At 37.8% G+C, this 24,087-nt stretch overlaps 2 protein-coding genes across 7 annotated transcripts; one reads left to right on the top strand and one right to left on the bottom strand.

Annotated features, from left to right (window-relative positions):
- Positions 1 to 861: 861 nt before the first annotated feature.
- LOC129455120 (sialidase-1-like) lies at positions 862 to 5,365 on the bottom strand. 2 transcript variants are annotated; one of them, XM_073858127.1, is made up of 6 exons: positions 5,123 to 5,365; positions 4,441 to 4,630; positions 4,063 to 4,325; positions 3,144 to 3,326; positions 1,717 to 1,936; positions 862 to 1,636 (listed from the first exon to the last, which is right to left on the bottom strand). In XM_073858127.1, exons 1-6 carry the CDS (start codon positions 5,195 to 5,197, stop codon positions 1,416 to 1,418), a joined length of 1,152 nt encoding a protein of 383 aa, XP_073714228.1. In that variant the 5' UTR covers positions 5,198 to 5,365; the 3' UTR covers positions 862 to 1,415. The 2 variants fall into 2 exon arrangements, with proteins under 2 accessions (XP_073714228.1, XP_055075769.2); XM_055219794.2 differs by having other exon boundaries at positions 4,441 to 4,639; positions 5,123 to 5,364.
- Positions 5,366 to 7,246: 1,881 nt separating this feature from the next.
- tmem268 (transmembrane protein 268) lies at positions 7,247 to 18,311 on the top strand. Of its 5 annotated transcripts, none has more exons than XM_073858126.1 (10): positions 7,248 to 7,553; positions 7,939 to 8,037; positions 10,063 to 10,198; positions 10,423 to 10,517; positions 11,718 to 11,825; positions 12,191 to 12,349; positions 13,803 to 13,913; positions 14,399 to 14,485; positions 16,354 to 16,569; positions 18,005 to 18,311. In XM_073858126.1, the coding sequence occupies exons 3-10, from the start codon at positions 10,087 to 10,089 to the stop codon at positions 18,167 to 18,169; spliced, it is 1,053 nt and encodes a 350-aa protein (XP_073714227.1). In that variant the 5' UTR covers positions 7,248 to 7,553; positions 7,939 to 8,037; positions 10,063 to 10,086; the 3' UTR covers positions 18,170 to 18,311. The 5 variants fall into 5 exon arrangements, with proteins under 5 accessions (XP_055075767.2, XP_073714227.1, XP_055075766.2 ...); XM_055219791.2 differs by having other exon boundaries at positions 7,248 to 7,563; positions 7,940 to 8,037; XM_073858125.1 differs by having other exon boundaries at positions 7,250 to 7,553; positions 10,066 to 10,198.
- The last annotated feature ends 5,776 nt before the right edge of the window (positions 18,312 to 24,087 follow it).

Raw genomic sequence — 24,087 nt, 5'->3', positions numbered from 1 at the left:
GTGCACGTTGCTCGTCATGTCAAAATATGCGTTCGGGTGTCGTGCGCGTGGCTCGTCATGTCAAAATATGCGTTTGGGGTGTCGTGCGCGTGGCTCGTCATGTCAAAATATGCGTTTGGGGTGTCGTGCGCGTGGCTCGTCATGTCAAAATATGCGTTCGGGTGTCGTGCGCGTGGCTCGTCATGTCAAAATATGCGTTTCGGGTGTCGTGCGCGTGGCTCGTCATGTCAAAATATGCGTTTGGGGTGTCATGCGCGTGGCTCGTCATGTCAAAATATGTGTTCGGGGTGTCATGCTCGTCATGTCAAAATATCCGTTTGGGGTGTCGTGCGCGTGGCTCGTCGTGTCAAAATATGCGTGCGGGGTGTCGTGCGCGTGGCTCGTCATGTCAAAATATGCGTTCGGGATGTCGTGCGTGTGGCTCGTCATGTCAAAATATGCGTTTGGGGTGTTGTGCGCGTGGCTCGTCATGTCAAAATATGCGTTCGGGGTGTCATGCTCGTCATGTCAAAATATCCGTTTGGGGTGTCGTGCGCTTGGCTCGTCATGTCAAAATATGCGTTCGGGGTGTTGTGCGCGTGGCTCGTCATGTCAAAATATACGTTCGGGGTGTCATGTGTGTGGCTCGTCACGTCGGTGCGTCATGTGAACCTATGTGCATCATGTGTCATGACTCATGTCAAAATACGTGCCTGCTGCATACGCGTCGCAAGGCTTCATGATAACAGAGACGCTCACATCTTGCAAGACACTTAACACTCTGATTACACATGAGATTAAGCGAATATCTAGCAAACGCGAGCGTCTCTTTTATTATAAACCCTTGCAAATCTTCTGTTTCAAGCACATATTTTGACATAGGTTCACATGATGCATGGAACACATATTTATAAATGACGAGAAACACACATGACTATGTTTCGCCTTCGCAAAAGCTGCCACTGATAATTAACATGACAAAATCATATGCATGTAAAACATAATTTAAGCCTTACCACAGTAAATGCTTACGTAATGCTACCTAAAACAATCACATTAAAATAATTTATAAGAACCAGTAAAATGCTCAGCAAGAGACAGGACCTGACCTGATAAGAAACATTAAACGAGAGCAATGTGCTATAGCAGGTACTGTCGTGTGACTGCATAAAATAACACTTCTTTTATCAAGAAACACTTATATTCTAGCAAATATTGGGCATGGGAGAAAGTACAGTCATAATTGTGTCTATATTGGTGTCACATTCAACCAGGATGTCTTGATTCATTCTGGAACACGATTCATTTAAATCAATATCAACCAATCATTGCATAGTACTGTCTCAATTCCAAATTTACTGTAAAAACTTTAAAAAAAATTATGGATGAGACTAAAACCCCAAATTTCCCTTTTTACTCCCTCCTTCACCCATATGCTACTTTCCCCCATATAGATGGATTTTGACAAAAGAAATGGTCTCTATGATGTCTTTATGGCCCTTTTCGTAAATGACGAAGATGTATTTGTTGTCCTCGGGAGAATCCCCTTTGAGTGATGTCATAGAGGAATAACCACTGGGCCCCGCCCATATCTGGACCACCTCTTTCTCCCATGACTTCCCATCAGTGAAAGACCAGCGAAGAGTCAGATTGATTCCTGCACAAGAAGTTAAACTTAAACAAAATTACCTATTTTAATTATTTTTTTGCACGACATTTTAAGTGGCTGTTTCTCACGGTCTTGAGCATTGGCTGGGTTGGTGAAGAACACCACTCCTTGTTTCTGCAGGGCACCAGCTGCGACCGCAGGATCCACCAGCGTTTTGTCGAAAACTAGCTCCTCTACAGGCAGAGTCTCGCCTCCGTCCAGACTCCGCACTATTATTCGACAGCGGCAGTGATAGTTGTTCTGGTTGCGTACATTGATGACTATGCTTCCGTCCTCCAGTTCGACTGGCTGAGTTTACACACAGAAAATGATGGCATATGAGATAATGTCTTGAGTCAAAGATAAGTATACTACTTTAGGTAACTTGCAAAGACATGATCTGAGTGTTGCGGCCGGTAACTTCTCTTCCGAGGGGCGAGAATTCAAAAGGTGTGTTTGGAGTGTCGTGTGTTGCTCGTCATGTCAAAATATGCAGGGTTCCCACACCTTACTTAACTTCAAATTCAAGGACCTTTCAAGGACTTTCCAGGTCCAATACCCTCAAATTCAAGGACTAAATGTGGGGACATTTCAAGTGAGAGCAAAGTTAGTTTTTAAGATACATTGTTAGAGTTCCCTTTCGAGGGAACTCATGCTGCGCCACTGCGGTGACACTTTGGGGGCTCCTCCAGGGGTAAGTGCGTCTGAATGTGTATATCAAATTCAACCAATGGTGAGGCTTAACGACAAAAACAGGGTGACGCGGGGTCAGGAAGTATATCGCTATCTGACATATTGCCAAAGACAGTATTACAGGTACGCAGGAAGTATGGCAAGGAAGACGCAGCGTCTCGTTCCCTTCTCAGTGAAGAACAGTTACATACGTAACCCAAGACGTTTTCATGTGTCAAACACAACTATGCAAAAAAGGATTTTGGTATGAATCAACATTCGCATACAGAAGATATAAGCATTTAAAGTGAACAGTTTAGCATGTGTGCTTAAAAAGTCTAGAATTTTTATGATATTATCCTACACTACACAGGGAATAATATGGTTTTTCCAGAAAATTTCTTGCATAAAATAGATTCAAGCACTTTCAATGACCTGTATCTATGTATGCATATTTTCTAAACTTCCCAAGGCCTTGAATTTTTTCCCCCAGATTCATAAACTTTCAAGGATTTCAAGGACCCGTGGGAACCCTGCATATATGGTAAAGACAACTACAGCAGAAACAGCTAGACGTCAGTCACATGGATTTAATATTCGCTACGTTAGAATTTGTTCAGCAAATGCGTTTCCATCTCCCATTATTTGCATTTACTCTTTATCGTATAAGTCAAAAACCACCTCAAGCATGGATTTTTTTTCAAAATTTGCTGGTTTTGTCACTCATACTTTAAAAAAGTGAATGCAAACAGATGCTGCACATGTGGACACTCATACAGAAGACCTGCAGGGGGCACCAGAAACAAGAAAAAACATTGCTTAAACAATTACTTATGAAGGTTACCTGACACTCATCTGGGTTGAAGTCCAGATTCTGTTTAGGTTGGTTGTAAGGGATGCTCTTCAAAGCAGCTCCATATCTCCAGGATTTACCATGATCATCACTCAAGATGCAGAAGACCCCATCACCAGCAATAGATCCATGCCCACACACCACCAAGCGTCCCACTTTGGGTGGGTACCGTTTCTGTAAATGCACACATATCATAGACTATACTATATAAAGACTATATTAAAGGGGTCATATTATGAGATTTTTTTTTAAGGTGTAAAATAAATATTTGAGTGTGTAAGTGAAGTTTTAGCTCAAAATACCACACAAATAAGTTATTATAGCATGTTTAATTTGCCACTTTATAGGCCTAAGCAAAAGTGTGCCGTTTGTGGGTGTATCCTTTAAAATGCAAATGAGCGGATGAAGTGCAAACACTGATCACAATGATGGTGGTTTGTTGCAATTGAAACTCAATTGTGCTGTGAATTATTTTCTCTCTCCCTCTTTCTCTCTGCACTAAATGGCAGTGCTGTGGTTGGATAGTGCAGATAAAGGGGGCAGTATTATTGTAATTCGCCTTGCTACCTACCTCACAAAACAGGCGAAATCTGAAATACATCATTTTTCACATGCTTGCAGAAAATGGCTTACTCAAATAAAGTGACTGGGTTGATCTTCATCACATTTTCTAGGTTGATAGAAGCACTGGGGACCCTATTATAGCACTTAAACATGGAAAAAGTCTGATTTTCACGCTATGACCCCTTTAAATAAATCAAGTCATGTCACACATTTTCATAATTTTATGCTTAATCATGTGGCCGGTTTGTAATGGCCTTGTTTATCACAGTTATATAACCACCACGGTCATAACTGTGTCATAAAAAACAACAGGTCAAGAGTTGTTTTGCAGTGTAAAAATTCACACCTGTATTCCAAAGCCAGGCCCAGGAGCAAAACTCTTCACCCCCAGCTCCACAGAGAGGTTTCGCGGAGGGCTCCAGGTGAAACCATCATCCAGGCTCTCGACCAGCATGGTGCTCGATGGGCTGCACTGGTGATGGTGAAAGCACAGAGAGTAGATGAGGATCACGGCACCCGTATCCTCATCCACAACAACCGAACCCAGGTTCAGCCCGTCTGCTAAAAAGCCATCGTCCACTATGAATGAGGTGGGAGACCAGGTGGCTCCTGAGAAAGATAAAAGAGGCTTTATTTAAACAAGACTCATTCATTGGGTTTATGGTGCACACTATTGACGGTCTTATGACTGAAACAAACATGCTCATAAAAGTGGATGGTTCACCTCTGTCTGTAGAGCGTCTTATTGCAATGAATTTTGCCCCGATGTCACTGGATGACTGTTTTCTGGCTTCAGCGAATGCCAGCAGACTTCCACGTGACGTGAAGGTTAGCAGTGGGATTCGATAGGTGTTCACCTGACCAGCTCCACCAGCGACCCACAGCAACTGCTCCTCATATATGAGCGGGTCAATCTGCAGGAACTAAAGGGTTTTACAATGGAACAAAAGAGGTTATTTGATTATTATGTGTATAATAACTTAATCTATCTTGCTTTACTTTACATACCCTCTGACTTTTACTTTTGCAATTTAAAAGATGGCAAAGTCTGAATTTGCAGAAAGTACATGCATGTATCTCTGTAAGGTTGTTTATGCAAACTTTTTGTTTCATGCATACTTTTGAAATCGAAATTAAGAAAAAGCTCTATATAGGATGAATTCAAGTTGATTTAATTTTAATCTCCAAATGTACTTATATTATTCACCCTATACTGTCAGACTATTTCTATATGACAGACTGGCCAATGAAGATAAGTATTGAAAATACAACTGGTTAGTAATTGCCGATTATTCATCTTAGTATTGCTATGAATGTCATATTATACTCGCTAAAAAGACGAGTATGAACTGTAAAGCAGTAGATACAGGATACAGTAGGTAATGTCACATGATAGATGTATTTACCTGAGTGTAGTTCGCACATGCGCAAGGAAACAAGGCAAAGCAAATTATCGTCCAAAACTGTCGAATAAAATCCATTGACACGATCAGTGAAACTGCATGCAGACAGCAGTGTTCCCTCTGTGTTGTTTCTTGTCGATTTTATTTGACAGGATTTGTAAAAGCGGTTATGTTGACAGATATCAACTGCGGAAACCTCGCCTCCATTACCAAACAGTCATATGACTGCCAGCGGTGACGTCAGAGTCACATGGCATACATACTAGGCTTGTTCGATTTCATGCGGCGCCGCTAGAACTGACAGGCGGGTGACGTTAAAGTGCCGCGAGAGCGAGACGAATTGACACTTCGTATGATTTCTCGAATCGTTCTCGCGGTTTTTTGACGTCATCCGGCTGTTGGTTCATGCAGCGCCGCATGAAGTCGAACAAGCCATAAGAAAAAAGCGGCGCTGCACAACCGACGCATGCGCACCGTTGTTTAAAAAGACTTAAAACACACAAAAAATGTTTGCTTTTATTTGATTTGTAAGTATTTTAAGTATATTTGTATGTAGGCAAAATGTAAATTATTTTTACATTCCAATTTATTTATATTTTAAAAAATGGGTCTATTTTTATTTTTTTATTGATTCATTGTGAATCACCTTCTCCATTTTAGTGTTATGAAATAATGCCATATGATATGTGAGTTTAGTTAGTACATGCTGACATCTGAACAGACATAACAGAAAACAAATGATATCCAGCTTATATGTGTGTGTTTATGTCTAAACTGATAAAATTCCTTGAGGCTGTACTATTTAAGAACACATTGTTCAAAAAAAAAAAAAATTCTCAGTCCCATAGTTTAGTTCTGGACTTTATGCGACAAAACTTTTGATCTTATTTGTAACACTTTCTGTAACTGATGTAGTAATGCGTCTGCTTGTCTTTTCATTTGCTTTTTACATTTATCCTTTTTTTTATTATATATTTTTTGTTTGCTAAACAAGCTTTATATATTTAGACTCGTTTATGGCTGAAAAGTTTACTGTTTTCCACATAAAATCATCCTTTGTAAATATTTTGTGAAAATTTAAACTTGATTTGACTGAGTAAAATGGTAAGATCAAGTCAACGATTGAAATTAAAATAAAATTTGCACATAGGCAAACATACGGTTTCCTAAACAGCCTGCTGGTGGCGGTAGTGCGCTATGAACATTTTTATTTTATTCCACACCAAAACATCCTTCATATTTATGTTTTAAATTTTGCAGAGTAATTGTGTATGTATGTATTTACCATTTATTTTATAATTATACTATTACAGGTTTTGAAGCAGCTTAGGCCTATATTCAAAATGTGACATGGAGCAGTATACGTAAAAGTACTCTTATATAATATAATATAATATATATATATATAATATATATATTGAAGCCCATCATTGTATAGGTTATTGTCAAAATTACCTGCCATTTATAAAAAAATGTCCTGAGAACACACAATACAATTTTTTGGTTACCTTCATTATAGTTTACCCTTGCCTATGTATCCCAGTGTGTTTTTATTGTGTTCCCTTGTTTACATAAGGGGTATGACAAAGAAATATTAACTTCATGCTGCATTTTTTTACAGTGGTACTATGTACTATACTGTAATATTTCACTTATATTAAATAAGCTATAAAAAAAAGAACTAAATAAAAGAGCACATAGTCAACATAGTCAGAAAAAATGGCCAAAACATATATTCCATCTGTCACTGGGGCAATACCCTTTATAATGGTCCTAATATACTATTTAGGTACATATATATATATATATATATATATATATATATATATATATACACACACACACATTTGCACATTTGGTACAAATATGCACCTTTGATAGACTAATATGAACTCTCTGGTACCAATTTGTACCTCTGACATACCTCTCTCTCTCGCTCGTCCCTCATGCTTACACACAAACACAAGGATTTTTTACCATGGGGCTGTGAAATTGTCTCTACATTCCTGTAGTCATGTGTTAAGACTGAGCTGAGTCACAAGCTGAGAGAAAAAGGAAGCAATGAAAAAGAGAGAGATGGCAAAAAGGGGGCGGGGTTAAAAGCTGTCATTGGAGCTTTACATACATATAAAGAGGAAGACACACACTGCACAGAGAATGAAAGAGAAAGAAAGATAAAGACGAGTGAGAGAGAGGGAGGGAGGTTTGCGAGAAAAGGAAGGTCTTCGAGAAATTAGAAGAATGAAGAAACAAACAGCTTTAAAAAGCCAAACATATGAATATTAAAACAGTGGGAGGGACTTAGTTGACAGAAAGAGAAGCGAAGGTTGTGGCGACGGCAGGCATGACTGTCAAGAGAAATGAAGAGATGGACTTACAACATACTGATTCTGCTCCAACACTTCACAATATAATGTGTTTGCTGTATTAGCAAACGAACACAGGTGAGAATAAATTTAATGTCTTTCAATGGGGCACTTCAGATGTTCAGTAGTTGCTGGTTGTCTTTATCTATTGCTGACAGATTGTAAAGGAGCCAACTGTGCAGGTTTGTCGAAACTTGCTTGATGCGTATATTTACTGCTGCACTCTAAAGCAATATCACATAATTGCATACAAATGTTGATTTATTTTCTTATAAACTGTGTGCATTAAAAAAACCAATAACTATATTGACCTGAGAGGATAACCTTGAATTAGGAGGTCTGTTATAAGCCGAGCACCGTCCTTCTTAATAATGGTTGAGAAACTAACGTCTTTGTCACTTTCTTGTATATGAAACTCTGAAACAAGAAGTTACCGTTTCCTGTTTTTACGCAGGCTGTGCGCATTGCTGAAAGTGTTACATCTTTGAACCCCGATAACAAGCTGGGCGCCGGCAAAACCTTCACTCTTCGTTTGAGGTTTGAAACCTCCATGTGAGTTATATTTAGTCTCCTTTCTGACCACAAGATGTGTTTGGCATAGCCTCGCATTTATATGTCTAAAACTATTGAATACATTTAAGTAACACAAACCTGAACTGCTTTCTTTGCATTTTTTTTCGACATTAAGCTACACCGCGCTTCTTTGTTAAAGGAATAGTTCACCGAAAAATTATAATTGTGTCATTATTTATTCACCCTAAAGTTTTTTCAAAAAAGGATATTTTGAAAAATGTTAATAACCAAACATATCTGGGGCACCATTCACTTTCATAGTTTTATTCTAGTCTACTATGGAAGTAAATGGTGCCCCAGATCTGCTTGGTTATAAACCTTTTTCAAAATATCTTCCTTTGTATTCAGTAGAACAAAAAATGTATACAGATTTGAAACAACTTGAGGTTAAGTAAATTCAAGAATTTTCATTTTTCAGTCAACTGTTCCTTTAAAGGTGCAGTGTGTAATTTTTAAAAGGATCTCTTGACAGAAATGCAAAATAATATACAAAACTATAATATTAGTGGTCTATAAAGACCTTTTTATAATGACCCGTTATGTTTTTATTACCTTAGAATGAGATGATTTTATCTACATACATGTACACCGAGGGTCCCCTTACATGGAAGTCGCCATTTTGTGCCGCCATGTTTTTACAGAAGCCCTTAACGGACAAACTTTTTGCTAAATTGTCTCCGTCAATGACATGTTTTTCCGGTGGCGGATACCGTAGCTTCTCTATGCGTTTCAAAAGCTAGGGGTGAGCAGTGGACTAAGCTGTTGGTTGCAATTCGCAACCTTACCACTAGATGCCGCTAAAATGTACACACTGCACCTTTAACAGTACGGTTAAAAAAGTACACAAACCTAAACTGCTTTTGTTTGCATGAATCCTACCCTAGGCAGCATTAGTTAGCAATGCATATGCTTAAAGCATCTTTAATGCTAATGGTGATCTCTGCGTTGTGCAATAAAGGAATCAACACCATCTTGCTGCTTAAACTACGCAGTGACATATCAAGTTTATATTTGGATGTATTTTACAAAGCTTGATATTTTATGTAACCTTTAGCATTATCTTTGTTTCATTTCGCATTTGGCTTTTTTTCCCAAAGTGACGTGCAGTGCATTACAAGCTAGACATTCACAGCAAGCAATTTTACTTTTAAAAGACGTCTAATAGTCGTCCAAACGCAGCCGAGACATCTAGGCTTAAACAAGGCAGTCTGAAAATTAAATAGACATCTAACCACAGCCCAAAAATAAATGAAAAAAAAAAGAAACCAAACACCACGTCATCACTGTTGTCTTTGCTTACATGATGACATATCATACATATCGCCACTTATTTTGGCAAAAACGACATGTAATCAAATTAAATTTTATTTTGGCTAGAGGTCGATTACTCATAGCTGGACTTATTGTAATTTTCACCTTTTCAGGTCAAAATCCTATAAGTCTGATCCGATAAGGGAAATTTCTAGGGACCAAAAGGGCTCGAGTTGACAGGGGCTGGAGCAATTAGAGGGGTCCCTTGGTTTTTATTTAAGTTAAAATATTTCATGAATTAAAAATTCCACAAAGCGATAATGTCCATTATTTGTCCTATTTTTGCAATAAACGAATCCAAAAGATTTCTGTTTGAAATAAATGTAAACTCTCAAGTGCACCTCACGCTGTGTTTTTTTTTAGCTAGGGGACCCCTCTTAATCTTTCACATAATTCGAACACTGCTAGCAACCACCTAATACTTCCTATAGTGACAACCTATAAGGTAGTCATTGCTTTTCTTTAAGCCTCACTTAAAACGGTCAAAGGGGCCCCCCGACCAAATTTTGCTTAGGGCCCCCAAACGTCTAGGGACGGCTCTGCCTAGCGACTACATAATAATAGGCAAAAGACAATCCTCATAGCAGTCACAACTGCTTGATACTGTAAAAGGCAAATCGTGTGTTTTTATATGCAACTTACAATTCAGTTGCAGTGAGTTTGCTAATATTTTGTTGCGTGCGTGTTTTCTAGCAGGCGCTGACACGGGCTGTCTCCATGGAGGGGAGGGAGGTGCAATGTAATGGAGAGGAAAGAGGTGATGTTGAATCCCCCACAGGGCATTCAGCCACAGCAGGAGAAAGCAGCACAGCGCCCACATGGATGAACGGTACACACAACAAACCATCTAACAGAAATAAAAAACACACAGAATATCAGTGCTGTAATGATACAAGAGTCTCATTGCAAGGGTAACATTGCGAGATATTTATCTACATCTTTTCATGAATTTACTTTTTGTGCTTAAATTTGAACTTTTATACACGATCAACCAGAATGGATTTTTGACTATTTGACTGGTCATATTCAACTCACCTGATCTCTTATTTTCAGGTCAATGTGTGGCATTTGTATCCACATCCTCTATGTTGCTTCCCACATTTGACTTGGAAGAATGCAGGACTCTGTTGGAGAGAGAGCGCTTCCAGGCCTGTAAAATTTTACCATCATAAACAACCTTTTTACACATTTCTACACGAAGCTACACCCTGCTTCCTTGTTAAAGGGATAGTTCACCGAAAAAATGAATTGTGAATTATGTCATTGTTTCACTGAAAGATATTTAAAAAAAAAAAAGATTTGGGGCACCATTCACTTCCATAGTTTTATTCTTGCCTACTATGGAAGTCAATAGTGCCCCAGATTTGCTTGGTTACATATGATTTCTAAAATGTCTTGCTTTGTGTTCAGCAGAACAAAGAAATGTATACAGGTTTTGAGGATGAGTAAATGATGACAGACTTTTAAAATTTTTCAGTGAACTCCTTTAACAGTAAGGTTAAATAGTTCACCCTTATATCAGTTATCGTAACTGACTCACCCTCAGGTCAATTCAAACCAGTATAACTTTATTTCCATTATGAAACACGCAGGTTCGATGTCAATAATACCAAATGCCATTTGGTTAGGACGTCTCATAAATGTGCAATGTCAGACGTGCCATGTTAAAATATGCAAGTGCAAAGATTTAAAACCTTTGGTGGATGAGACCAGTTTATTTGAATAGCTTGATTTATGTTCCTATACTTCTATATAGTGCTTAAAGGTGCAGTGTGTAATTTCTAGAAGGATCTCTTGACAGAAATGCAAAATAATATACAAAACTATATTATCAGTGGTGTATAAAGACCTTTCATAATGAACCGTTATGTGTTTATTACCCTAGAATGAGACGTTTTTATTTACATACACCGGGGGTCCCCTTACATGGAAGCCGCCATTTTGTGCCGCCATGTTTCTACAGAAGCTCTTAACGGACAAACTTTTTTATTAAGTTATCTCCAACAATGACATGTTTGTCCTGTGTCGGCTACCGTAGCTTCTCTTTGCGTTTGAGCTGTGAACTGAGCTGTTGGTTTCAATTTGCAACCTCACCACTAGATGCTGCTAAAATTTACACTGCACCTTTAAATCCTATAGATTACTTTAATAGTAATTCATGGTGTTTTTGTCCTTTCTAAAGCTTGAACTCCTAGTCATTGTTTTTATTTAATAGAAAATATACAGTGTGTACCACCTTCAAAACATCTCAATTAAAAGAAATGGAGTCATACAGGTTTGAAATGTAAAGAAGATATTAACTAAATTTTCATTTTAGCAAATTAATGTTGATTTTTATACTGTTTCAGGTTCCAGTAGAGGATTTTGAGAGTCCACTACATCTAGCGCTGGACCACCCGTCCGCCAGAAGATATTTGCTTTTCAACTCATCCTGTTTTAATCTCATCCTGGCACCTGTAAGAAAAATACTGCTAAACTTTTAATATCGAGTGGTTCAAAAAATGCCAAAAAAGCTGTCATTGGGACGGTACCCTCGTAAAAGGATCCTAATATTTAACATTTAGGTATAGATATATACCTTTGAGGTACTAATGTGTACGTTTTGAAAGGGTACCGCCCCAGTGACAGCTTTTGTAGAGTGTAATTTATGTAAAACAAAACAGTAAGTTGTAAGTTCGGCAATTACATTCTTGACATGCATGACATGCTCTAGATCACCTGGCATTGATTTGCACAATTACAGTAAGTTCAATCTGGGTTAAATATCCAGGAAGGTATTTCCAGCAATCAGGTTTTGCTTGTTTTTTTTTGTCAACTGCAGTTTTTGTACATGGTGCTGTGGTGTGCGGTTTACTCAACACTTCACATGTACATCGAGAACAGTACTACAGACATCTGGGTGCTATGCCTGTCTATTACTCTGGTGACTGTGATCCTCACCACCGCCATTATCCTCATCTTCCACTACAGCAACAAAGAGGTGGGCTGTCACATGACACAAAAGTCTGATGATGTTGAATTTACCCCATCAGATTTTAATAATGGAATAGCACATTTGCATATTCAACTTTATTTATTTATTTTCATCCAAGTTCTTATCAGTAGTATTTTGCATAGTAATTGTTATTATTATTGTCATTTTTTGTAGTGTTGTGTAATGGTCATATGACATGAAGAGTACATTTTTTATTTTAAAATAATTTATTTGCATCTTATGATTTAATTGTGAGTATTTAATGAAATGTTTTTCATCAACTCATGACCCCCCTGCAATTCTTTCACGAACCAGTAGGGGTTCACAACCCCAGTTTGGGAAACCCTGAGCATTTAAGTCATTTTTATGTCATATACTGTGTGTTATAGGAAACATATCATGAAAATCTGACTTTTTTCATGTTTAAGTGCTATAATTGGGTCCCAACCCAATTACTTAAACCATTCTCTGCAAGCATGTGAAAAAATAGGTCATTGTAATTTGGTTCACTTTGTGATGTCAGAAGGGGATAATACCGCCTTTTAATCTGCACTATCCAACCACGGCACTGCCATTTAGTGCAGAGATCAACTCATTTGAATTTAATAGGACACACCCAAAAACGGCACAATTTTGCTCACAGAAACAAAGTGGCAATTTTTAAGTGTCAATAACACAAACTGTTTCTGCGTATCTGATGTTAATCTGGAGTACCTATAAAGTAGTATTACATCCTTCATATCTCTGAAGATTCTTTAGTTTTATCAGATTTATAAAAGACAGACCAGCTTTGCAGATTTTTTCCCATAATGTACTATAAAATTCGGAAGGAGTCGTCACAAGATGCGGGAGTCTGAGTCAACACTTTATACAACACTGACTAGGGCTGTCACAATGATTAAATAATCGCCTCATCGCAATTGTTTGACCTCATCGCAATGATTTCAGATCACCGCGATGATTGTACATCTCTCTAAAAAACACAAGGGGGAGCTGCAGCGCCTGTATAAATGAGACAGTATCAGATTACTTTTAAAAATGTGTTATGTGTATAAATATTTACTGCCAGAAAAACCTTGCAAAAGATTTATTTTAAATAATCACAACAATCTGTGAAAACTATTTCATAAACAAAAAATTTATGAGACTTAAATGTCAAAGCAATAAACAGGCAATTAATCGCCATAACCGTCACAATTACCGATTAGCAGTCAGCCTAATTTTATAATCGTGACAGCCCTAACAGTGACTGGATAACTTAAAATTCACTACATGTTTGTGTCATTTTATAATACGCACTTACGGGCCTATTTCCAACATAAGACAGAAGTCTTACTCACCACATGCAACTCATGACCCGGTTGGGACTTTTCTATGAAAACCAGCGTTTCCTTAAAGTAACCTTGTGTTCCCTGGTAACAAAGCTGACGGTTCATGTATGTTTGTGTCAATATTTCAGATAAACATGAACACAGATGTACGATTGGTGGCAGTAAACGAGAGGATGGTTCGACACAAGCTGCTGTTGGGAGTGGGTGACTGGATGCATAAATGCAGAGGACAACTGCAAGTAATTGCACCTTATATTTAAATAACTTTATTTTCTACTGGTTTCATCTGTAATGTTAGTCAAATGTTCCTGCACCAACATTTAAATGTATATTTTCATGACTTCTCACTGACTTGACTTTTGTGCTGCTGTGCTTTTGAAATGTCGTGTCCAATATAGTCACTACAGACAGCAAGGACGGAGATTTGGTTTAAACATTAGGGGTTGAAGTGTCAACTACACAAATATTTTCATTAATCATCGCATAAATAAACTGGTAAAAGAGAGATTGTAAAATAATTGGTGATGATTGACAGGTCATAATGAGTCATGCAGTCATGCTCTTTCACTCCTTTATCAGATAACTGGGTTTCACATCCTCATTCGCTTCAAATCTCTTCCTGTTGTTTTACATTTGATGAAACTGATAATGCTAATAACAGTTAATCTTGCATTAAAGCAGTCTTGTTTATACTCATTAACTTCAAATTCTGCTTTATCTCCAGCTCTTCTGTTTATACTGGGACCTGTCCCCATGTCTGAGATCTCTAACTGAAGCCCTGGACACGAGTTTTGGGAGAGATCAAGTACAGGTTTGCTTGACTTTGTTCATTGATTTATACTAATGTTGATGGCTCTACTGATAGCTGGAGTTTGAAAACAATCAATACTAACAAATGTTTTGTACTCCATATACAGTGAGTGCACTCTCAGAAAGAAAGGTACAGAAGCTGTCATTGGGTTTAAAAAGTACATTTACATATCTAAGAGTGCATATTCTGGTACCTCATACATATTGGCAAAGGTACATATCTATAAATATATATATGCCAATATTCACTTACAATACGTGGCCAATAACTATTCTGAATCGCACAGCCGATATTATTCACAGCTATTTCATGTACTACGGCTTTTGATTAGTAAGTCCTGATCAATCTGATATCACTGTTAGTTTGACTCCTTTATAACATGCATTTGAAAAAGCAACACTCGTCAAACATAATCATTAAACATATTCTTTATTATCATGAAAATACCTGAAAAGGTTTGAAGAACAGCAATATAAATATATCCTTACGCCATTTCCTGGAGCTGCGTGTCATAGCCATAGATATGTATAAAGGCTAGATGTGTTATGGCGGAGTCTCTAACGTTATCACCTTGTGGCCATCTTATCTCAGGCAGCTCCCTCACTCGTAGGATTGAGTTTTAATGGTGCAGGTACTTTTAAATGACCATAACTTGCTCAATTTTCTACCAATTTTCAAACGGTTTGGTTTCTTACAAACGTTATTAACGTGGCTATTGATGCTTTAACATGTTTCATGACATTTTTTTTTGTTTAAGTATGCAGTGTCATAGGTACATCTTTGACGTTTATAACAAACCACACTGTCATTTAAATGTACCTGCACCATTAAACTTAATGCTACGAGTGAGCGAGCGCCCTGTGGTAAGATGGCCGCCAAATGCACACGTTCCACTCAATTGGCCAGCAGCGCGGGTGAAACATCTAGCCTTTATACATATCTATGATCATAGCTGCGTGTGAATGTTTCTTTGTCTGCAGCGCATATTGAGTTTCTGCACGAGAGCGCCCTCTAGCTTTTGTATGTAGCGGCACTTCACCGTAATTCATTGAGAAGCATAGCAAGCATCATTGGCCGATATATCGGTGCACCCCTAACCTAAATGGTACATTAGGATCTTTTCATAGATTACCATCCCAGTGACAGCTTCTGTACCTTTATCTGACAGTGTACAGTGGTACACCAAATAACGAAATTACATTTAAATTTATTTATAGATATATATTACGTTTTTAAGATATTTGAACTATGTATTATTTTATTAACTTTATTGTGTTATCCTTGACAAATTTGTCACATTTTGTCCAATAAATCAAATAAAATTCAAAATAGCACAATTGACTGTTATACAGTAGTTTAAAGGAATGGGTCACTCAACATTTACTCATCAATTTCTAAATGTGTTTCCTGCATGGACCCGAAAATATATTGCAAAACATACAGAGTGCTTTTTATACAGTGATTATAAATAATGACTCTGTTCTCATTACAGTTTTTTTCAGTTTGTGAAAGTCCCTATTCACTTTGAGTATATGGAAAAAGACTTCCTGGGTTGTTTTTAACCCATATATAGGACAGAATACACCGCTGGGTTAAAAATTAATCAATGTTGGGTTGTTGTCACCCAACCATGGGTTGTAATAACCCAGCACCTGGGTTAAAACAACCCAGCATTGGATAATTTCTAGTGAGAGTTACCAAATAATAGTGAATAAATAGGCTACAATTTTAATTTGTTTGTGAAGTATTTCCCTAAATCAAACTTCTAAATGTTAAACCACTTCCTACAGTCCCTGATCTGTTTTGAACAACTTAAAGTAAAAGGAAATGATTACAAAATGTCACAAAGTTCCCATTTTACTCCACAGAACAAACTCAAGAAAAGAATGTCACACCTAGTTCTGGTGACCGAGGTCAAGACCCTGGATCCTGAAGCTGGATTACAGGAGGAGGATGAGGTTCCTGAAGAAGAGCGCCCCCTGCTGGCAGATAGAACCGAGCCGAACGCATCAAGAAGTCAAAGAGAAGACTCTAAACTTACAAAAAACTTCACTTTGATGCCTGACACCACCCTTAGACCTCAGGTAAAAACAACAATAAATTGGTCAGTGTTCTTATATACTTGCTGGGGGTTTCCGCAAATAACATGATCAAATGTACAGATAAAAACATTCATTCATTACCTTGTCCATGAACAAGATTAGTGAATATCATACGTCACTAGATGGTGAAGGACAGCTCTCCTTCATAACGTCATTAAGCTTCGCCTTTTTATTGTGTTATTGTGAAATAGCGACCTCAAGTGGTAAAAATCTTGCATATTGTGCCTTTAAAATTTTGCGTTATATATTGAATTATATGTAACTAAATGTTTGGCTAGGTAGTCTTGCCTTAAAGGAATAGTCAATTTTCTTAAAAGAAAAATCCAGATAATTTACTCACCACCATGTTATCCAAAATGTTGATGTCTTTCTTTGTTCAGTCGAGAAGAAATTATGTTTTTTGAGGAAAACATTGCAGGATTTTTCTCATTTTAATGGACTTTAAGAGACACCAACATTTAACACTTAATTCAACACTTAACAGTTTTTTTCAACGGAAGTTTCAAAGAACTATAAACGATCCCAAACGAGGCATAAGGGTCTTATCTAGCAAAACAAGAAAAATAACAAATATACACTTTTAAAGCACAACTTCTCGTCATGTAGATCCAGTCGTGATGCGCCAGCTGACCCCACGCAATACGTCATGACGTCAAGAGGTCACAGAGGACGAACGCGAAACTCCGCCCCAGTGTTTACATGTGTGTTGAAAGAGGACCGTTCCTACTTTGTTGTGTGTTAACTGATACTAATTAATGTCTTTGTGTCAATTTATTGTTTAAAATGGTCCGCAAATGTGCGTTTTATATATGTAACACGTGACCTCCCTACGTCACCACGCATTTACGTTAGGTCGCGCTGGACCGGACCTAGACGAAAAGCTGTGGTTCAAAAGAGCATATTTTTATTATTTTTTTCTTGTCAATAATGACAATTGTTTCGCTAGATAAGACCCTTATGCCTCGTTTGGGATCGTTTATAGTTCTTTGAAACTCTGTTGAAAAAAACTGTTAAGTGTTGAGTTAAGTATTAAATGTTGGGTTCTATTAAAGTCCATTAAAATGAGAAAAATCCTGCAATGTTTCAAAAAACAATTTCTTCTCGACTGAACAAAGAAAGACATCAACATTTTGGATGACATGGTAGTGAGTAAATTATCTGGATTTTTCTTTTAAGAAAATGGAATATTCCTTTAAACTAATGTCAGTGATTCAGAGCCACAGTGTTTGCATATTTTTTCATGTAAATTAATCAACCTATAAATGTTTTGCTATATAGTATAGTTATAGTTTCAGCACTTTACAGGAATCATTGTTGAGTAATTTTAATCCTCATATGTCACCCGTTACCGACTCAACTGATTCATACACCAAAACCATTCAAATTCATTTAAGTACAACCTGTAAATATTTTTCAGGATATGGCCCGCCAGCTTCTGATGTCCTACAGTGCACTTTATGTCCGACTACTAGTATCAAACGAGCTTCCTACGCCTTCACATCGGCCTTTGGGCGCAGGGAAAAATCATTCCACTTCTTCTCTGTGTCTTTGTGAGTATGTAGCATTAAAAGTCCTGCAGTAGATGAAACATGACAATCCAAGTATTATTCATCTGATTCTGTGGAACGACGGTTTGTTGTCAGCTATAACAATATAATCACAGACTGTTTTTGCTGCTCTTGAAATTTGTTTTTATTTGTCTAATAAAATACATATTTTTGTGTCCTGACTTGCTTTCTTTTATGGGAAACACTATAAGGCATAAGGCATCAAGACATACATCTCATGTCGCTGCAAACATTTGTGTACAGTAACCTCTGTCCAACTTTGTTGCATCATCATTGATCACATCACCTCAAATCACCAGCTATTATTATAAATGAATGACTTTCAGTCACTACAACACGCTGTCTGTGTGAACGCCCATTAACCAGCTGCAACTGCATCGAGCAACAACACGTTTCATTAGCAGCTCCGTTTCTATTTCTGTCACATCACACTGAGATGGGAATTCACTCAGAATGAAATGCACCCGCTGATAGTTGTTTATTAGTAAGCACCATGTGCATTGTTTTAGCAGTTAAGTCCCAGTGATACCATTTCAGGTGATGGTGCCAACTGGCCAGGTGCGATCTATTACTGGGTACACCTGGTAGTAAAATTCTGATTTCGAAGATCTCTGATTTTATGACTCCATATTCTTTGTCACTTCAGCAAATTAACATGTTTATGCTCATTGAAGAAAAAGTTTTGAAAAACTAGGGTATACTTACATATAGGGTAGCCTTTACATTGAAAAATGCAAAAGTTTTGAGTACTTGGTTGTAAAGGATGCAACAGACATCCACAATCTGTCATCCTAAAACATCCTAAATCATCACTCCAGACACCTCAGGCTCCCAAAATGCAATATATGTGACCCGGTCTGTTAAAACCCACTTAAAAAAGTAAGTTTACCTGTTTGCTTTAAAGGGCACATATTATGTCAATTTTTACAAGATGTAATATAGTCTCAGGTGTGTCCAGTGAAGTCTCAACCTTAAAATACCCCACAGATCATTTATTATAGCATGCACAAAATGCCCCTATTTGGGTGGGAGCAAAAACGTTTTGTGTGTGTATCTTTAAATGCAAATAAGCTATTGCTCTTCTCTCCCTTACCAAAATAGATGCTTTGGTTAAAATAGATCTGATTTCACAAAAAAAGCACAGAAAAAATAGCAGACAACGTTCAACTCACTGAAGGCAGAATCTATGGTAATACAAGACCAGCGGCCGTGGGCGGGGCTTTAGCAGTGTGACATCACATTGCTAAGAGAATCAAAACAGCATGTCTAATGAGACTGCTTTGGTTTAATAGATTAAAAAGAAGGGGTGAATAGATTTTTTTCATTGTAGGGTGGTTGTGTTCACACACTGCCAACACACATTTATGCCCAAACACCTTGTAAAAGTGGATTGTGTACACTAGGTGCCCTTTAAAATTTTGAGTTTATTTAACTTACAAATATTCGTTTACACAACATTTTTATTTTACACAACATTTGTTTTGAGGTAACTCATATGTTTTTAAGTTGAATTTACTCAAAATTTTAAAGCAAACAGGTAACTTACTTTTTTAAGTTGAACCAACTAATCTTTTAACTCTATCCCTGCCATTGACGAGTTATCTCGTCAAATAAGGGAAAACATTTGCATTAAAAAAACGTGTTCCTGATGAGTTTTTAATCTGTAATACTGCGATTATCCACTAGAACAGTGTTTCCCAACCCTGGTCCTCGGGCACCCCCTCCCAGAAAGTTTTAGATGTCTCCTTATTTAAAACACCTGATTCGACTCATCAGCCTCCTTCTAAAATGGTAAACATGTGTCCCTAACGAGCTGATGAGTTAAATCAAGTGTGTTAAATAAGGAGACATCTAAAACTTTCTGGGAGGGGGTGCCCGAGGACCAGGGTTGGGAAACACTGCACTAGAATACCCAATATATAAAAAACTGAAGCAAAAAAATTATTTACTAATTTTTAACTCTGTGTATGTTTTGAAAATCGTTCTGAATATGAGGCCTCATTTATAAAGCGTGCGTACGCACAGATTTGATCGTAAAGTGTGCGTACGCACAAATTCATGGCAAAGTCCATATTTATAAAACCTGTCTTTGACGTGGAAAAGTGCTTGGCGCCACGTCAGGGTCTGCGCAGACGTACGCACTTTTGCTTGTCCGATTACTGCAGGTTTTTGGCAATATAAGCCATTCTTGCTGCTCGAAATTGGGTTTAAACATTAACAAGCGCTCTTTTATATGTCCATGACATTAATTAGGCATTGTTTAAAGCTGCGTACAAGTTCAAGATCATTTGCGATTTATAAATGTCACATCTAAGAAAGGGGTACGCGCATTTTCTGTGCGTAAGTTCGGTTTTGGTAAGGATGATTTCTACGCAGCATTTTATAAATGAGGCCCCTGATCTCTAACAAAATTCCTTCACAAAAATGCAATTATTTAAGCTTTTTGCTAAAATATTTTTATTTTTGAAGAAAAATACCCATATTTAAGAGTTTATAAGCAGATAAAAAATATAGATAGGATGAAACATTTTTTTCCCAATTTTTTTGTTTGTTTATTGTTTGTTTAAAAGCAGATGGTCTGTTCTTTCATTTGATATATTTATGTTTACATATTTTTAGAAGAAAATTTTCCTGGAAGGCATTTTGTGAACATCACAAAAAATGCAACTTTTCAAAAAAAGCCTGGCGGGGAATGAGTTAAGTGACTTAAAAGTGACAAAATTTAAGTTGAATTTTTTTTAGGTGCTTAATTACTTTTTACAGTGTACAATCATCCTATATGATGTAAAGAACATTGTGTGAAAATACAACCTTGATATCTTTTTATACGGACTGATTTTAGTTATATCAAAAATTAAAATCAAATGAAATCAAACTTCGATGCTCCAAATCTCATAAACAGATATGAACAAATAACACAAATATTTACACTGGATTTCACAGACAGCATCGCAAATGTGCTTGACTACTTTATTTTTTGCTAAGTTATACTTTTGCAATTAAGTGACATTGATTTATTGCATTACCCCAGCCACACAAAAACCCCATCTCCACTCCTGCTTCACATAGCGGTATATTAATCACAAAATATGATCTTGCCATCTTGCAGCATTTTTGCTTTTGGTGTGGACAGAGACATAACTTGTCATGACTAGTTAGGATACAGCGTGAAGCAGCGGTCTTACGTAAGTCTCTGGTGAGGGGAGAGCAAAGAATCACAGTGGCAGAGATAGGAAATGACAGGAAGGGTGTCAAAATGAATCAACCGGCAAATCAGTGAATCTCCACCGGCCTGAACAGGCTTTGCAGCTTAAAATAGAAAAAAAATGTTAGTAAAGACCTACACACGGCTATGTAATGTTCATGTAGCTCAACGTGGTGTTAGCAGTGCAAAGGTCACAGGTTTGATTCCCAGAGAACACACACACACTTCAAATAAAAGTGTCTGCCAAATACATACATGTAAATGTTATGCTAAGCAACACAGCACAGCGAGGCTGTAACCACACCAGATGTACAGTAACTAAGCAACAGAGGTTGTTAATCAGAGTTGATGGTGGGTGAGTTCACGAGCGCAGTATGGGCGACACAAACTTATGCTGTGAGGGTCAAAGCAGGAGAAGCAAAGCTGTGTTATGGACGACGGCAGGCCTGCGGCGTAACGCCCAGTTAAGCTATTACCAAATCCATGGGTCTCTTTGGGAAGCTAAATGACCATCTGTGATCCCACTGGCTCTGTTCCCATTTCAACTCCATGTCTTTCCGTTCGAACCTCCCTCTCTTTTGAGTAAACCTCATGAATGTGTATGGGTCATACTGAACTCAAAATAAAAAAAATATAAAAAAATATGTGTAAATATTCAATATAATTTACAGGTCAATATCCAAAATAATTTACAGGTTTTAGGGTTTCTGTAGCTTATTTGTTAGAGCTTCGCATTAACAGTGCAAAGGTCATGGCATGATAGCTAAATGTTATTTCTTTCTTATTTGTTCTTTGTGAAACCCCAACCATGTTCTTTGCAAGATTTACTGTGCATTTTATATCATATCTCACTTGCTGCCCAGTAGCAATCTCTCTCTTGCACGTTCACATCCTCTGCTTTCTATTTCCTGTGCTGCCAGACACGGCCATGATGATGCATGCTCGATAGCAATCATCTCCCCCTCACCGTGATGGCTAAAATCACATTGAACTTGATCCACAGAGCGACAGATGCCCCCACAGATTGAGGAAAAACTGCAGCCCCTGGATATTTATTGTGCACCATATAATAAGCCAATATGAGGGATCTGTCAAGCACTGGCGCCCTCCTGCAGTTTAGCAGTTATCTGATGTGAGAGATATTCAAGAGAGAGAGAGAGAACGAGATTCAGAAATTGCATGGAATAAACCAGGGCAACTATAAATAGCACCTCGGAGACAAAGGGAAATGTCAGGAACGAGAGAAAAAGTGAGAGAAAACAACACAATCGATTCTTGCACAACCAAATATTCCTCTTTAATTTCTCATCAAACTCATACACGTCAAATCCATGTTTGTAAGAAACATACAAACACTGCTGTCAAAATCGGGTGCAGAAACTAGATCTTGGCCAGGTTTATAACAATAAAGCATTAGCTTTATATCACAGCAAATGAATGGGTTGCTTAAACAGGAACTAACTTCACATGCACTGTACAGTGTTCACACCTTATAACCTAAAAATAGATTAAGCTAAGAAGTTTGTCTTTTTAACAGACATAAAAAAGATTTCTTAGATAGAAATGAGGGCCTTATTTTTAGACACAGCCCATATAAACACGACCATGTGCCTATATACAATATATCAGGAGTCAAACAATTCAGTAAAACACTGCGATTCATTTAATTCAAAATAGATCATATCAGAAGATCAGGAAAAGAAAGATATGATGCTGTTGCAAAATACACAAGCAAAATACAACGTATAAAAAATTGAGCGAGAAAGGGGAAAAAGGGCTGCCGTATTTCTCCCATCTTTCCTAATAAATCTTAAGCAAGCAGCCTAAAGACTCGATATAGTCCGACTATGAGTAACCCACTTCTAACCAATCAACTTGAATTTGCTTACTGGGGTTTCTGCAAAAATAACTTGCGAGATGTGTGATATTCCATCAAACACAGCAAGGTGAATGCCACTTTTGCACAGGGAGCTTTTGCATGTTGTTGCCTGTATGTACACTAGGGGCTCTATCTTACACCCGGCGCAATGCCCGACGCAAGTGTCTTTTGCTAGTTTCCACCCTGCGCAATTATCATTTTCACGTTTAGCGCCACGTTGTTTAAATAGCAAATGCATTTGCGCCCCCTTTTGCGCCCATGGGCATTCTGATCTCTAAACGAGGTGTGTTCATGCACATTGTTGGCGCTTTGCTATTTTGAGTCAACTAAAATTGACTACACCATTGACCAACAAAAACCTGGTCAAAAGTCTAACGCCGGTTTCACACCGCAAGCGTGAGCAGCGCGTGAGCAGCGCGTAAGCGGCGCGTGTTTTTTCGGCGCCCATGTTAACAAGTTAAAGCATGTACACCGCACGCGTGAGCAGCGCGTGCTCGCGTGGCAGGAGCGTCGCTGCAGCAGCAGTGCTGTGATCATTTCGGCGTTGGGTCTATTTTTGCTGCGCTGCTCACGCTCAATTAAAGTGACAGTGCATTGTTTATGCTTTAAATGGTCGTGGATTGACGCGAAAAAGTGTAATTTAACCATAAAATAATAAATGTGACGCCAAGTGTGTTTAAAACAGTCATGACTTTGAGCAATTTAAAAGAAAGCAATGAAATATTTAAAAACACCAGAAGACTGCGCTGTCATTCACTGTCTGCCCAGCACTAAATGACTCCTCATCTATAATCTTCAGAGAAATAGAGACATACATCTATAAATCTATGCTTAAACTGTTGAAGGGA

The sequence above is a fragment of the Misgurnus anguillicaudatus genome, chromosome 20 (genome assembly GCF_027580225.2).
Source record: "Misgurnus anguillicaudatus chromosome 20, ASM2758022v2, whole genome shotgun sequence".
Taxonomy (NCBI): domain Eukaryota; kingdom Metazoa; phylum Chordata; class Actinopteri; order Cypriniformes; family Cobitidae; genus Misgurnus; species Misgurnus anguillicaudatus.
Note: the sequence above shows the minus strand (reverse complement) of the source record. Positions and strands in the feature narration are given on the sequence as shown.

Bases quoted from the DNA above. Each gene is read 5' to 3' on its own strand.
- LOC129455120 (XM_055219794.2), bottom strand. From the start codon at position 5,197: ATGGATTTTATTCGACAGTTTTGGACGATAATTTGCTTTGCCTTGTTT. The intron at 4,640-5,122 runs GTAAATACATCT...AAAACCCTTTAG, and splicing joins CATGTGCGAACTACACTCAG to TTCCTGCAGATTGACCCGCT. The intron at 1,937-3,143 runs GTAACCTTCATA...GTGTAAACTCAG, and splicing joins TCAACCCAGATGAGTGTCAG to CCAGTCGAACTGGAGGACGG.
- tmem268 (XM_055219792.2), top strand. From the start codon at position 10,087: ATGGAGGGGAGGGAGGTGCAATGTAATGGAGAGGAAAGAGGTGATGTT. The intron at 12,350-13,802 runs GTGGGCTGTCAC...TCAATATTTCAG, and splicing joins TCCACTACAGCAACAAAGAG to ATAAACATGAACACAGATGT. The intron at 16,570-18,004 runs GTAAAAACAACA...AATATTTTTCAG, and splicing joins ACACCACCCTTAGACCTCAG to GATATGGCCCGCCAGCTTCT.